The sequence below is a fragment of the Azolla caroliniana genome, unplaced genomic scaffold, assembly GCF_043228905.1.
Source record: "Azolla caroliniana isolate FFs.n. ecotype wild unplaced genomic scaffold, voAzoCaro1.0.p SCAF_14, whole genome shotgun sequence".
NCBI classification, from domain to species: Eukaryota; Viridiplantae; Streptophyta; class Polypodiopsida; order Salviniales; family Salviniaceae; genus Azolla; species Azolla caroliniana.
The window spans coordinates 16,472,627-16,485,384 of record NW_028230449.1 but is presented as its reverse complement, the minus strand read 5'-3'; the positions used below and the strand labels follow the sequence as shown (position 1 = coordinate 16,485,384).

The 12,758-nt window shown below is 37.2% G+C and overlaps 1 protein-coding gene across 1 annotated transcript; it reads left to right on the top strand.

Moving 5' to 3' along the window:
* The first annotated feature begins 7,774 nt into the window (after positions 1 to 7,774).
* LOC147855633 (uncharacterized) lies at positions 7,775 to 11,430 on the top strand. Its single transcript, XM_087330013.1, has 7 exons — positions 7,775 to 8,017; positions 8,590 to 8,661; positions 8,816 to 8,889; positions 9,918 to 10,050; positions 10,165 to 10,251; positions 10,844 to 10,933; positions 11,029 to 11,430. Exons 1-7 carry the CDS (start codon positions 7,802 to 7,804, stop codon positions 11,140 to 11,142), a joined length of 786 nt encoding a protein of 261 aa, XP_087186139.1. The 5' UTR covers positions 7,775 to 7,801; the 3' UTR covers positions 11,143 to 11,430.
* Positions 11,431 to 12,758: the final 1,328 nt, after the last annotated feature.

The window sequence follows — 12,758 nt, the reverse complement described above, 5'->3', positions numbered from 1 at the left end:
CAAGAGATAGAAGATGGAGATCGACTCGAACACATGTTCGAAGAAAGCCCGATTAAAAAAAGGCTTAGTGGGCCACAAGAGCCCCCGAATGACCAAAGCACATCTCGGCCTAGTCCGAAGATGGACAAAGGCAAGGCGAAAATGTCGAAATATGAAGACGATCACTTCCATGACAACGAATCGACTCACTCCCTTGACAGTGAGTTTAGTGGCTTCTATGTACCTTTCATGAGGACACCTGGCGTAAAGAAAGCCATTGCCACGTTAAATGAAAAATTCCGACGCTCCACCTATGAGAAGAATCCTGTTAGCCGATTCGGCTACAACGATTATATGGCATACCACTATGCCTTTATGATGAAGGTGGTGACAATTCAAAAACTAGAAAGTTTTTCGGAAGTAGCCAAGGATCCACGATGGGTCGCAACACTGAACGAGGTGATGCAGGCACTATGCAAGAAAGAGACATGGGATCTCGTTCCCCACTCACTGCATAGGAAGGCAATCGGCTGCAAATGGATTGATAAGGTGAAGTATAATGTCAACGGCTCCGTAAACTGCTACAAAGCTCGACTCGTAGCGAAAGGATACGCATAGACACATGGAGTCGACTACGAAGAGACATTTGCCCCGGTGGCAAAGATGACGACAGTGTGGACCGTGATCGCACTCACAACAACGAAAGGGTGGCATCTCCACCAAATGGACGTAAAGAACACCTTTCTTCAAGGGGAATTAGAAGAGGTGTACATGGTACAACCACTTGGCTTCGAATCGAACATCCATTCGAAAGCAATATGCCGATTGAAGAAGCCACTCTACGGCCTTAAGCAAGAACCGCGTGCTTGCCATTCGAAGATTACACAATATCTTCATCAAATCGGCTTTCGAATGTTGAAATTTGACAACTCCCTCTACGTAGGAAACGACTCTAGAAGCCCAATTGTCATCATCCTATACGTGGATGATCTGGTTATTGGAGGTGAACATTTAGTCGACATCAACAAGGTGAAGTCCCTCCTCTCCAACAAATTCGAGATGACGGACAGAAGAAGCTCCATTACTTCTTGGCATCGAGGTAATTCGGATTCCAACTAGCATTATGATCTCTCAACGCCACTACATCCTCAACTTGTTATACAAGTTCGGAATGACTCAATGCAAATATGTGGCAACCCCTCTCGATCGAAACCTCAAACTGGATGCCCACTCCGACACAGACGAGTGTGAGCCGGCTTAGTATCGACAACTGATAGGGAGCCTCATCTATCTCACGATTACTCAACCCGACCTCAATTATCCGGTCGGCCTCCTTAGCCAATTCATGGAAACTCCGTGAGATATTCATTTCGATTGTGCTAGGTGAGTATTACGATACATGAGCGACACAATGGATTGTGGTATTCTCTACGAATCAGCCACACCAATTCGACTTGAAGGGTACACAAATGCTGACTAGGCCGACTACAGAGCAGATCGATGATCGACCTCTGGACTTTTCTTCTCACTTGACAACGAAGCAATATCTTAGAGTAGTAAGAAGCTGCCTAGCGTTGCACTTACAAGCACGGAGGCCGAATACAGGGGCGCGGTTGTGGTTGCATTTGAAGCCGTATGGCTCAAGAGGATTTTGAAGGATCTGGGTTCCCATCAAGGATCCGACTCTCCTTTACTGCAACAACATGAGCAATATATATTTGGCTTGGAACCCGGTGTTCCACACGCACACGAAGCATATCAAAGTGCACTACCACTTCATTCGAGAGCGCGTATAGGCCGTAGATGTCGACCTTCAACACATCAACACGAATCTTCAGACAACCGACATCTTCACCAAGGCCCTAGGATCCGACAAGTTTCGGCAATTCAAACCCTAAACCCTAAACCCTCTCGATCGAAACCTCAAACTGGATGCCCACTCCGACACAGACGACAGTTAGGGGGTTGTCGCATTGTTGAAGAATCTGGTACATCATAATGCCTCGAAAAATATCAAAATTCGATATCACTTTGTTTGTGACTATGTAACTAAAGGTAAGCTCGGCTTGGAGAAGATCTCTACAACCGACAATGTTATTATTAGATGGGTTGATCAAATGTCTTTCGGACGACCGATTTTGGTCACTTCCTCATCAAATGGGAATAGGTGTTTCTGTGCTAGTTGATTTGAGCACAACAATGAATTCGACTTGGTCGAATCGGGCACTGCGGTGATTTTCGGTTCGGTCGATTCAAGAGTAGCATAGGAGTGCAGACTTTGATCGACAATAAATCATCATCTCTTTGTTATATCTATAATTTTAGTTTATTCTTTTATAGATTTGGTTTGTAATACACTCATTACGGGGGAGTGTTGAATACGATAATATAATGGATGTATTCACATTACCCCATTGGACAAACAAGATTAGGTTGTTTATGTAAATAGCATAAAGGACAATTGCCCTGGATCAGTTAGTATATAATTGACTTGCAACCTACTTTGTAGGATGATGTTAATTGTCTTTCTTGAATGTACGGTTTGTATTCTTTCTCTTTCTCTTTCTCTCTCTCTCTCTCTCTCTCTCTTGTTTAACGTAATTACCTTACCCTATTGGTAAGTTCTTAGCACTACAAGCATTGCGTTGTGGGTTCGAAATCCAACTTCCTCACCTCTCTATTATATACTTCTTATATATCTCTTAATTCACTAGATGCCACTATGGAATGTAGGGGTTAAACACATGACCACTTGGTCTCCATTGGGTAACCTTACCAGCTGAGCTACATCTATCTAGGCCTTCTTTCTTTCTTTCTTGGTAAATCGATAACACTGCAAGCATTGTGTCTTGGGTTCAAAACCCAATTTCCTCACCTCTCTATTATATACTTCATATATATCTCTATTTTACTAGATGCCATTGTGGAATGTGGGGGTTGAACCCATGACCATCTGGTCTCCATTGGGCAACTTTACCAACTGAGCTCTCTCTCTCTCTCTCTCTCTCTCTCAATTTTCTACTTTGTTTCATCATGTACATAATGTGTACTATTGTCTTAGACAAGATCATCATACCATACTCCAACGACAATCCCAAGAATAACTTTGTTTGAAGACATCTTGACCATTGGTGAGAATATTTCCTCAAAATCAACATCCTTTTTCTCATCAAATCCCTTTACAACCAATCTTGACTTTTATCTTGGTTATGGGCAATGTTCCTCAATCTCAACCTCTAAACCTATTTGTTTGTCAAAACTCTCTTGCCCTTAGCCAACTTTACAAAGTCATAGACTTGATTACCTTGCAAGGACTTCATGTGATCAATCATGGCCTCAAACGTTTTTTATTTCTAATCATGTACCATAGGTTCACTGAAGATCTTTAGCTCTCCTTCCCCTGTGAACATCACATAATCGCATGGATTATACCTAGTAGAAGGTTTTCTTTGTCTAGAAGACCTTCTAACCTCTTCCTCTTGCAGTGGAACTACATGAACGTCATAAATCTAGTGACATGTGAAATATGATGATCATCAATTTTCTCATCATCAAAAACTACATTACTAATTCCATTATCATACTCCCCCACATCACCCAAGTGACCCTGATTTTCTGGGGTAGGAGCTGAATGTATGGTATTTCACTTTGCTCCGGATCTTGTAAAGTTTAATCCTCAAGAAATACTACATCCTTGCTTTTGATAACCTTTTTATTCATGGCCATATCCCAAGAAAGCACATGGTTTGCAATTGTCACGAAGCTTAAATCTTTCATCTTTTGGGGTGTGAACATAAAGCCTTCCCGCAAAACACTCTTAAGTGCTTGTATGGAACATCTTTCACAGTCCAAACTCTCTTTGGAACATCACCATCCAAAGGAACTTCTTTCAAGCCCAATGTCATGATAACGACAATATTGCTCAAATGGAACTTGGCATTCATTAGAATTGTTATCTACATGAATACATATCGACTTCCTTGAAATTTCTCTTTCACGCATGCATTTCCTATGGCAATAACCTTTGCTCAAAACATACCATGGTTGGCCATTTTAACTCCACCAAACATACCATCAACATTTGATATGAACATCTCCCGATATGGGGTAATATGAAATGAGTCTCCTAAATCAATAATCTAATAAGGTTTTTGGCATGCTAAACTAATGCAAACATTATCACAAACTAAAACCATCACATGTGGCTATTGAGTTGTCAACTATTCCATTTTTTTCTTCTCTTTTCCTTCTACAGTCTCTCTCATAGTGATATGGACTACCACAATGCTTTTTTGTCCCTAATGCGTTATCCTCAAAGTTGGAATCACGCTCCTTTCATATAGCTTCTTCATTAAGAAGACTATACTTAAGCGTGTTCAATGTCAAATTTCCTTGTGGTGTTGAATTCCCAAGTGTCACCACAAGTGTGTACTCTATGTCTCAAAGAGAGCCTACCAAAGGATAGGGCAAGTATGACAAGAAGGACAAAAAACAAGATGAAGTCAAAGATAACAAAAAGAAATAACACAATTGCCAAGAGCTTACACTAGGATCAGGTCTACGGTTTAGTTTTCATATGAACAACAAGAGATCACGCAAATGTCATTGGGATGAATGAGAGGAATGCGGATGGATGGATATGGAGATCAACAATTGGCAATCTAGCTTACCCTAGGATCAAGTCTACGGTTGAGTTTTGATCACAACAACAACAAGAGATCATGTGGATGATAATGGGATGAACGAGATCAGCATTTTGCTTACGCCAGGTGCTCAAGGAATATAATTGAAGGTGGATGCGAAGGTGATGAAGGAGGTGGATGTTAAAAGGAGATATAATGCTTTTATTTGCACGAAGAGCTCATGTGGCCTTTAAAAGGGAGATGAGAGTTCATTCTTGCGGGTTGAATTTTGTATGACGTGGAAGCACTAGTAAATAAATTTATGTGGGAGCTAAAGACTGAGAATCAAGAGGGCATTCAAGACTACAACGACAAAAAACGAGACCATCTCTCTTATCCACTGAACCAAAACTTGAGGATTGCTTCCTAAACTCCACTTAAGCCTATAATATCTCTATCTTCTTAATTAATTTGCCAACAAGACACTCCATGTAAGGGAGTCGAGTAATCTCATTTTATATGTACTCAATTCATCAACTTTAATATAATATGTTATTGTGATATCTCTATTCAAGTATTTCTTGTAAATCTTTTGTCTGAAATTATTCATGATTGATCGAGGAATGTGTCATGGCAATCATGTTACCTCGTCCAAAGTACTAGTCATCCTAATATTTGTTGCTATGGAACATTATTGGTAGGTTATTTATCTCTTGTTTATAGCTCAAGGGTGGTCGGGAGGATCGAGATATTCTATCCAATCTATTCATCGAGTTATGTTGTCCAATCTATTCATCTTTCTTTTACTTTTATTTGGTCTATTGGTTAGCAATAGATTCTTAACAAAAGTGATAACTAGTTTTAAGCTAATGAATATTAGAAGTAAAATGACAATGAGATTGAGCAAGTCTTCTCTACGTGTGCAAAACAAGACCAACCTAGCCTATGTGATGGGAATGTTGAAGAGCTCTCAACAAATCTAGAAAAGGTTAATTGACAAGTGAAGATATGTATTATTAGAATTTATATCAAGTTTTGCCAAGGGACAAAGCTTAATAGATATTGCAATTCTAATTGGGCTAGAGAACTAGAGGATCAGATGTCCATCTCTAGGGTTCAAGATGTTTTCTTGGACCTATCAAGAAGTAATTGAAAATCTCGTAGTCCTTAGTGGTAACGAAGTAGGTGGCACAAACTAATTAAGAAATCACTTATTAGAAATTGAGGTGTTGATTTAGTAGACGTCAACGTAGATAGCATGTGTAAACCAAAGTGGATGCATGTTTTGGTGACATTATTCCAATTTACCCTATTAGTGTTTGCCTTTAAACTGCATTTTCACCCCTTGTCTTGTGGTTCAAGCATCCTATCACTGTTTATAAGTTTAGGAGTACACAATTGGTGTGCATGATCTTAAACAAAAATAGACACACAAAAAATTATGAATAATGAACACATTGCTCGAGACTTGAAAGCATGGCCTTAATGTTGCAAAGCACGAGAACACCATGCTTATACATTCAAAATTTGAATATCATGAAGCTCGTGAGTGTAGAAGCAGTAATTAGTGGGGACACCAATAATCTCGTATGTGATGCATTAGGTTACGCTTTCACATTTTGCTACTGTGCATGTTATCTATTTGTCATAGAAAATAGTATAATTTTCTAATGTTGTAGCAGGACTTTGGATTTGTTAGGATTTTATAGAATTTTGAATTCCTAGAACTAATACAGTGTCATGATAGCATTAAGTTTTAAAATAATGGAGATGTTGAGCTATGATCCTGTCATTGGTAGAGCGAGCATTTGGAAATGGGGTTCCTACCTTTTCATTGGATTGAGTCCAATAAAATCTTGAAAACTGCTAACATACACCTCGAGGTTTACATTATTTCATAGATTGCTTGGTTGGATCGATGATGAAGGCTGAAACTCCCAAAGATTTTCTTATACATATATAAATTTATCATGGTAATTTTCTCAAGCCATATGGCTTTCATTCCTGACCCTTCAAAACATGAGCCTTGACAAACTATACACTAATTGATTCAAAATCTATGGAACGAGACTCAATTCATGTTTTTTATTTATTTCTCTCGTAGTAGTAAAAAGCAATCGAGCAACGCATTATGGGATATGGCGGCCCCATCATCCCCTATTTCTCTAAAGCAAGTGGGGTGTAAAAGAAGAGCCAATGTACGGAAAAGAAACTCGACTGCACATTATGTGCAAATCACACTACTATATATTGATGATGGTTATCATAAAAAACGTGCATGAAAACACTTCGAAGTTAAAGACTTTAAGAAAACCCGAAATCCTAACGACTTTAAAAACAAACACCCTAAAACATTAAAATCTAACGCGCTAAAACCCTAAAGACATTAAGAAAACCCTAAATCCTAACAACTTTAACAACAAAACACCCTAAAATATTAAAATCTAACGCACTGGAACCCTAAAGACTTTAAGAAAACCCTAAATCCTAACAACTTTAACAACAAAATACCCTAAAACATTACAACCTAATGTGCTAAAACCCTAAAGACTTTAAGAAAACCCTAAATCCTAACAACTTTAACAACAAAACACCCTAAAACATTACAACCTAATGTGCTAAAACCCTAAAGAATTTAAGAAAACCCTAAATCCTAACAACTTTAACAACAAAACACCCTAAAACATTAAAACCTAACGTGTTGAAACCCTAAAATCCTTAAACCCAAAAGGCCCTAAATCTCAAAACCCTAAAATATACACACACTTGAGAAAAATTAGAAAACAAAAGACATGTAAAGCTAATACTTAGCAGACAAGACACACACACACACACATTTTAGAAAACACTTGGGAATTAAAGAGCTTAAGCAAACCCTAAAGCATAAAGCCTTAAATTCCCTAAAATAAAAAAGGCCCTAAAACCCAAAACCCTAAAAAGTTTCACACACTTTTTTGAGAAACATTAGAAAAAAACATGAAAGACATAAAGACATGTAAAGCTAAATTCTAAATCCACACGCATTTACATTTTCATTATTTTCTGTGCCTCTCATAGTAGCAATAAGATATGGCCGTTGGAGCCTCCCCTGTTCCCTTTTTCAAATCTTATATCTCGCAAATTCCTTCAAATTCTCTCTGTGCTCTGATTATTCCCTAAGACATACAGATCCATACCTATCGATCTATCTATTGTAACTAATGTTATCTGGATCTATGAAGACTTTTACTACTTCTGCTCCTCCTCCTACTGATTATAGTAGCGAGATTTCAATATCTCTTCTCCCCTGTTCTTCTTCTTCTTCCTCATCCTCTTCTTCTTGCAATTCTTTCCTCTCTGCAGAATGCAGGATTTGTCAGGAAGAAGACATCATCCAAGACCTTGAAAAGCCATGTGCTTGCTCAGGAAGCATCAAGGTAACTATTTTAATTCAATAAATGCCAACTATATAAGCATTGATTAGCTTCTTAATGAGATGGATAAAGAGAAATCAAAGGTACTTTAATTCGGTAAAGGAAGTGTAATCCCTTTATTCTCTATGATGTTCTTATGAATAATAATTTCCATTTATGGATCTGATAGATTTTCGGGGTTTAGGATTTATCCCTAAACACTGATATACTTTCTGATTCTGATTATTCCCTATGGTTTAGGAATTCCAAACCCTAATCCATTTATGGATCTGATTGGCTTTTTGGGTTTAGGGTTTAGGGATAAATCTATTAGTGGATTTTCGGGGTTTAGGATTTATCCCTAAACACTGATATACTTTCTGATTCTGATTATTCCCTATGGTTTAGGAATTCCAAACCCTAATCCATTTATGGATCTGATTGGCTTTTTGGGTTTAGGGTTTAGGGATAAATCTATTAGTGGATTTGATTAATTTCTAGGGTTGAGAGTTTAATAAGCCCTTTTTAATGGTTTTGCTTTTTTCTTTTAATGCTTTTGTTCACCACATTTTGTTTTTTTGTGTGATTTTTCTTAGTATGCTCATCGAGCTTGTGTTCAAAGATGGTGCAATGAGAAAGGAAACACCATTTGCGAGATTTGCAAGCAGGTGCCTTTTTTTTTCTTCATTTTGTCTTCATTTTCTACATATGTATGTGTGTCTAATACATAATGTGTGTAATTTATATTTTCTCTTTTCTGTTTGGTGTATTGTAATCTAATGTTGTATAAAGTACTTAGTTTGCTCCATTATTCAAATTTAGCCGTATACGAATGGATATACGTCACTTCCTTCTCCAATTGCTGCCCCCACCGATGATATCTCCATTGATCTCAGGTATTCATTCATCACATCACACCAGCCTTTGGATTTTCATTCAAATGTATGTGATTCTATTTCTCCTCACTACACATTTTGATTGTTCAAATTGAAACAAGTGATAAATTTTGATGGATCAAATCCAAAAGCAAATGTTGCATTCTGATGGTTCAAATCAGAACCAAACAAACCAAATGGTGAGGTTTAATCATTCAATCGGAATAAATGGTGCCAATGATGGATCACTTACCTCCAATTTGCGGAATTTGGATGATTCAAATCAAAACAAGTGAAACATTTAAAACTCTGGAGTTTCAAATTGAAACAAGGATGGATACAAATCAAAGGAAGTGATGCATTTTGATGGCTGAGCTTGAAACTAGAGAACCATTTGGATGGATGGTTCAAAAAATAGAACAAATTGTACATGATTATGGCATTTGTATTTGCTTACTTTCAATATATACTCAATTTAGATGATTCAAATCAAAACAAGTGAAACATTTAAAATTCTGGAGTTTCAAATTGAAACAAGGATGGATACAAATCAAAAGAAATGATGCATTTTGATGGCTGAGCTTGAAACTAGACAACCATTTGGATGGATGGTTCAAAAAACAGAACAAATTGTGCAAGATCATGGCATTTGTATTTGCTTACCTTCAATTTGCTTAATTTGGATGATTCAAATCAAAATAAGTGAAACATTTTAAATTCTGGAGTTTCAAGTTGAAACAAGAATGGATAGAAATCTAGAGAAGTGATGCATTTTGATGGCTGAACTTGAAACTAGACAACCATTTGGATGGATGGTTCGTATGGCAATTCGTATTTATGACAAGAATGGCTAGGGTTTGAGGGGTGACCTTATGTGGTTCACATAACCCCCTTTTGGGACGTGCCTGACATGATGAATCTCACAAAGAGTGTAACACTTGGTCTGTTTTGTGTATCTCTCTCAAGCATGTATATGTCAATGCTAAAAAAACAAATCAACACAAATGATGGTATGTATGTATTGATGGATATAAAAAATGATGAATTAGTAGTGATGATTGGGAGGCCTTGGAGTTCCACGATGCTCATCGACTATTAGCGATACAGCAGCAATTTCTGGATGCTCACTATGAGGAGGCCAACTCCACAAGTGTTGCATGTTGCCGTTCCATAGCTCTCGTCGTGAGTTTTCGGACCAAATCCTCTCAGTAAAACATGTTTTCAAAATGGTGTGTATATCTTTCACATAACACTCAAAAAAACAAACACACATGCTGTTTGGATTTTTTTTGTTAGCTGGTGGCACTTTTGCTTCTTCGCCATGGGATCGCGATGGCATCCGTGAGTGCTAGCAAGCAAGAAGATGCATCCATGTTCTTCACCGTAAGTTCTTTATCTTATTACAAAGTTTTCAATCAGCATTGAATCATTTTCACTCGGAGTGTAGTAATAATATATATGAAATCGTATGTGGATGATTTCACCATACTAATCCATGTTCTTCACTGTAAGTTCTTTATCTTATTACAAAGTTTTCAATCAGCATTGAATCATTTTCACTCGGTAGTGTAGTAATACATATGTGGACGATTAGATTAGTATTCACCATACTAATCCATGTTCACTGTAAGTTCTTATTACAAGTTTCAATCAGCATTGAATCATTTCAGTTGGTAGTAGTACAGATGCGGACAATTACTAATCTATGTATGTTCTTCACTTTAAGCTCTTCTTCTTCTTACAAAGTTTTCAATCAGCATTGAATCGTTGCACTCGGTTACATAATGTAGTATAGTATACATATGTGGATGATTTCACCATTACTAATACATAAATGAAATTGACTTCTTTGGGAAGCTAACAACCCGAACCAACATAGTACATAAGCAGATGACTGACTCACCACCATGCAAATGCATAAAATTATGACTTCTTTGTAAGCTGACAAGCCGAATCGACTTCTTCTTTTATGTAGCTCTTTGTGCTTCGAGCTGTGGGGTTTGTGTTACCTTGCTATATAATGGTCCGAGCCTTGAATATGTTGCAAAGAAGCCGATTGAGACAGGTATAGACCAAGTGTATACAATGGCATTCAAGGATATTTTCGGGGCTTCTTTCCTAGACAGTTTAATTGTAATTTCTCTATTGATATGCCTATAGGAAGAAACAATGGCCGGAGTAGCTTTCATACTTCAAGCGGGTTCTTCTCGGAGATACATTTCTTTGAATCATCTCCCTCAACCTCAACAATCAAGATCTCTTTCAGAACTATGACAAACAGATCTTACAAGATGTGTGTGTGTGTCTCTCTCTCTCTCATATACTTACTGCATACATTCTCTCTTTCTTTTGTACAAGCACTATTCATACAACCAGAAAACCAAATGGATCTCTTATGTCCCATGAGAGACATGCCATGGTTCACAACCAAACTGAAACACTTAAAAAAGCAAAAATCTAAAAAAAACCACTTGTAAAAAGGAAACAACTAGCATATAGTTGTTTCACATATGCTTGGGAAAGAAAAAAAAAACAGCACAAGAGTTACAATCTTGTGATTAATCACTTCAGCAAGCCATATCACCAAAATTGGTCATGTAAATCATATGACCATGCATCTTTTCATGTATACCTTTCAAACTTGTTCTTATTTTATGGTCATTCATTATACATTCCTGACTAGCTGAGATAAATTCTCGTGTCTTGGGAATGTGCAAATAGAGCTTGGTCGGTTTAGTTATATTATTTCGTAGACCCTTGTAGTAAGAATTGTTAAATTCGAAAGGAGAGGAAGGATCTCACTTGTTATTCAATTGTGGCCAACTTTGATAAATGTCTTGTAGTAAGAATTGTTAAATTCGAAAGGAGAGGAAGGATCTCACTTGTTATTCAATTGTGGCCAACTTTGATAAATGTCTTGTGCAAGGGATGAATTCAGAAATAGGTCTCCATCTATCATTCGAAAAGTGATTTGTTTGACACTTTGCTTACTAGTAGTAAAGTAATGAATGGTATGGGCAATCTATCTAGTTAAAAGAATGAAATGATGGTAATATAAAATTAACAACATGAGTTTTGCACAATTACGATCATATGAAATAATCTTTTATGCCCATTCTCGTTGATGAACTAATAGAAACTATCAGATAGTGGTGTGAATTGACTTGCCTCAACTTCAATGTTTCTAATAGAACCAAATTGTCCACATATGATACATTGAGTACTATTTAAATGCTTTTCGAGTTGACATAGATGACTGACCACATTTGTAGGTTGTCTAATTGGCCTTTGATAAGGAATCCATCTATTCACTCATGTGTCAAGGTCTTTGTGTCAATTTCAACCCATGGAAAGTTGTTTGCAACTCTAAACTTGTTTTTTTTTCCAAAAAAAAACTACTTCCATTAGTTAAGGCAATGTACATAGGACAACTCTAAACTTGTTCAAGAAGAAATCTTGTCTTTGATGGATATTCACCTTGAGGTGAAAAATCCATATCCACCATTTCATTGGCCCTTTGGGGAAATATATGCATGGTCCTACTCTATCATCTACAATTAGGAAGTGTGTGCTTGTTCACAACTCTCATGTAAAGTGCTCAAATGTTTTCTCTCTCCCCCACTTTAATCTTTTTCTTTTTTTCCAAAAAAAACTCCTTCCATTAGTTATAAAATTTTTCCTCCCCCACTTTAATCTGATCTTCTCCTGTTGTTTGTACATCAATGTATCTCTCATCTAATGTTTGTGACAATATATGTAATTGATGTTGACAAGGACCAAGTTCTACAAGTAGCAATGGGCACGGTTTCGGCTCAAACCAAACCGAACAGTTAAGCTGTGCTTTAACGGTGTATTGGTTTCAAAAAAATTTAATGGTTTGGTTTGGTTTG

Bases quoted from the DNA above. Each gene is read 5' to 3' on its own strand.
- LOC147855633 (XM_087330013.1), top strand. From the start codon at position 7,802: ATGTTATCTGGATCTATGAAGACTTTTACTACTTCTGCTCCTCCTCCT. The intron at 8,018-8,589 runs GTAACTATTTTA...GATTTTTCTTAG, and splicing joins CTTGCTCAGGAAGCATCAAG to TATGCTCATCGAGCTTGTGT. The intron at 10,934-11,028 runs GTATAGACCAAG...ATATGCCTATAG, and splicing joins AAAGAAGCCGATTGAGACAG to GAAGAAACAATGGCCGGAGT.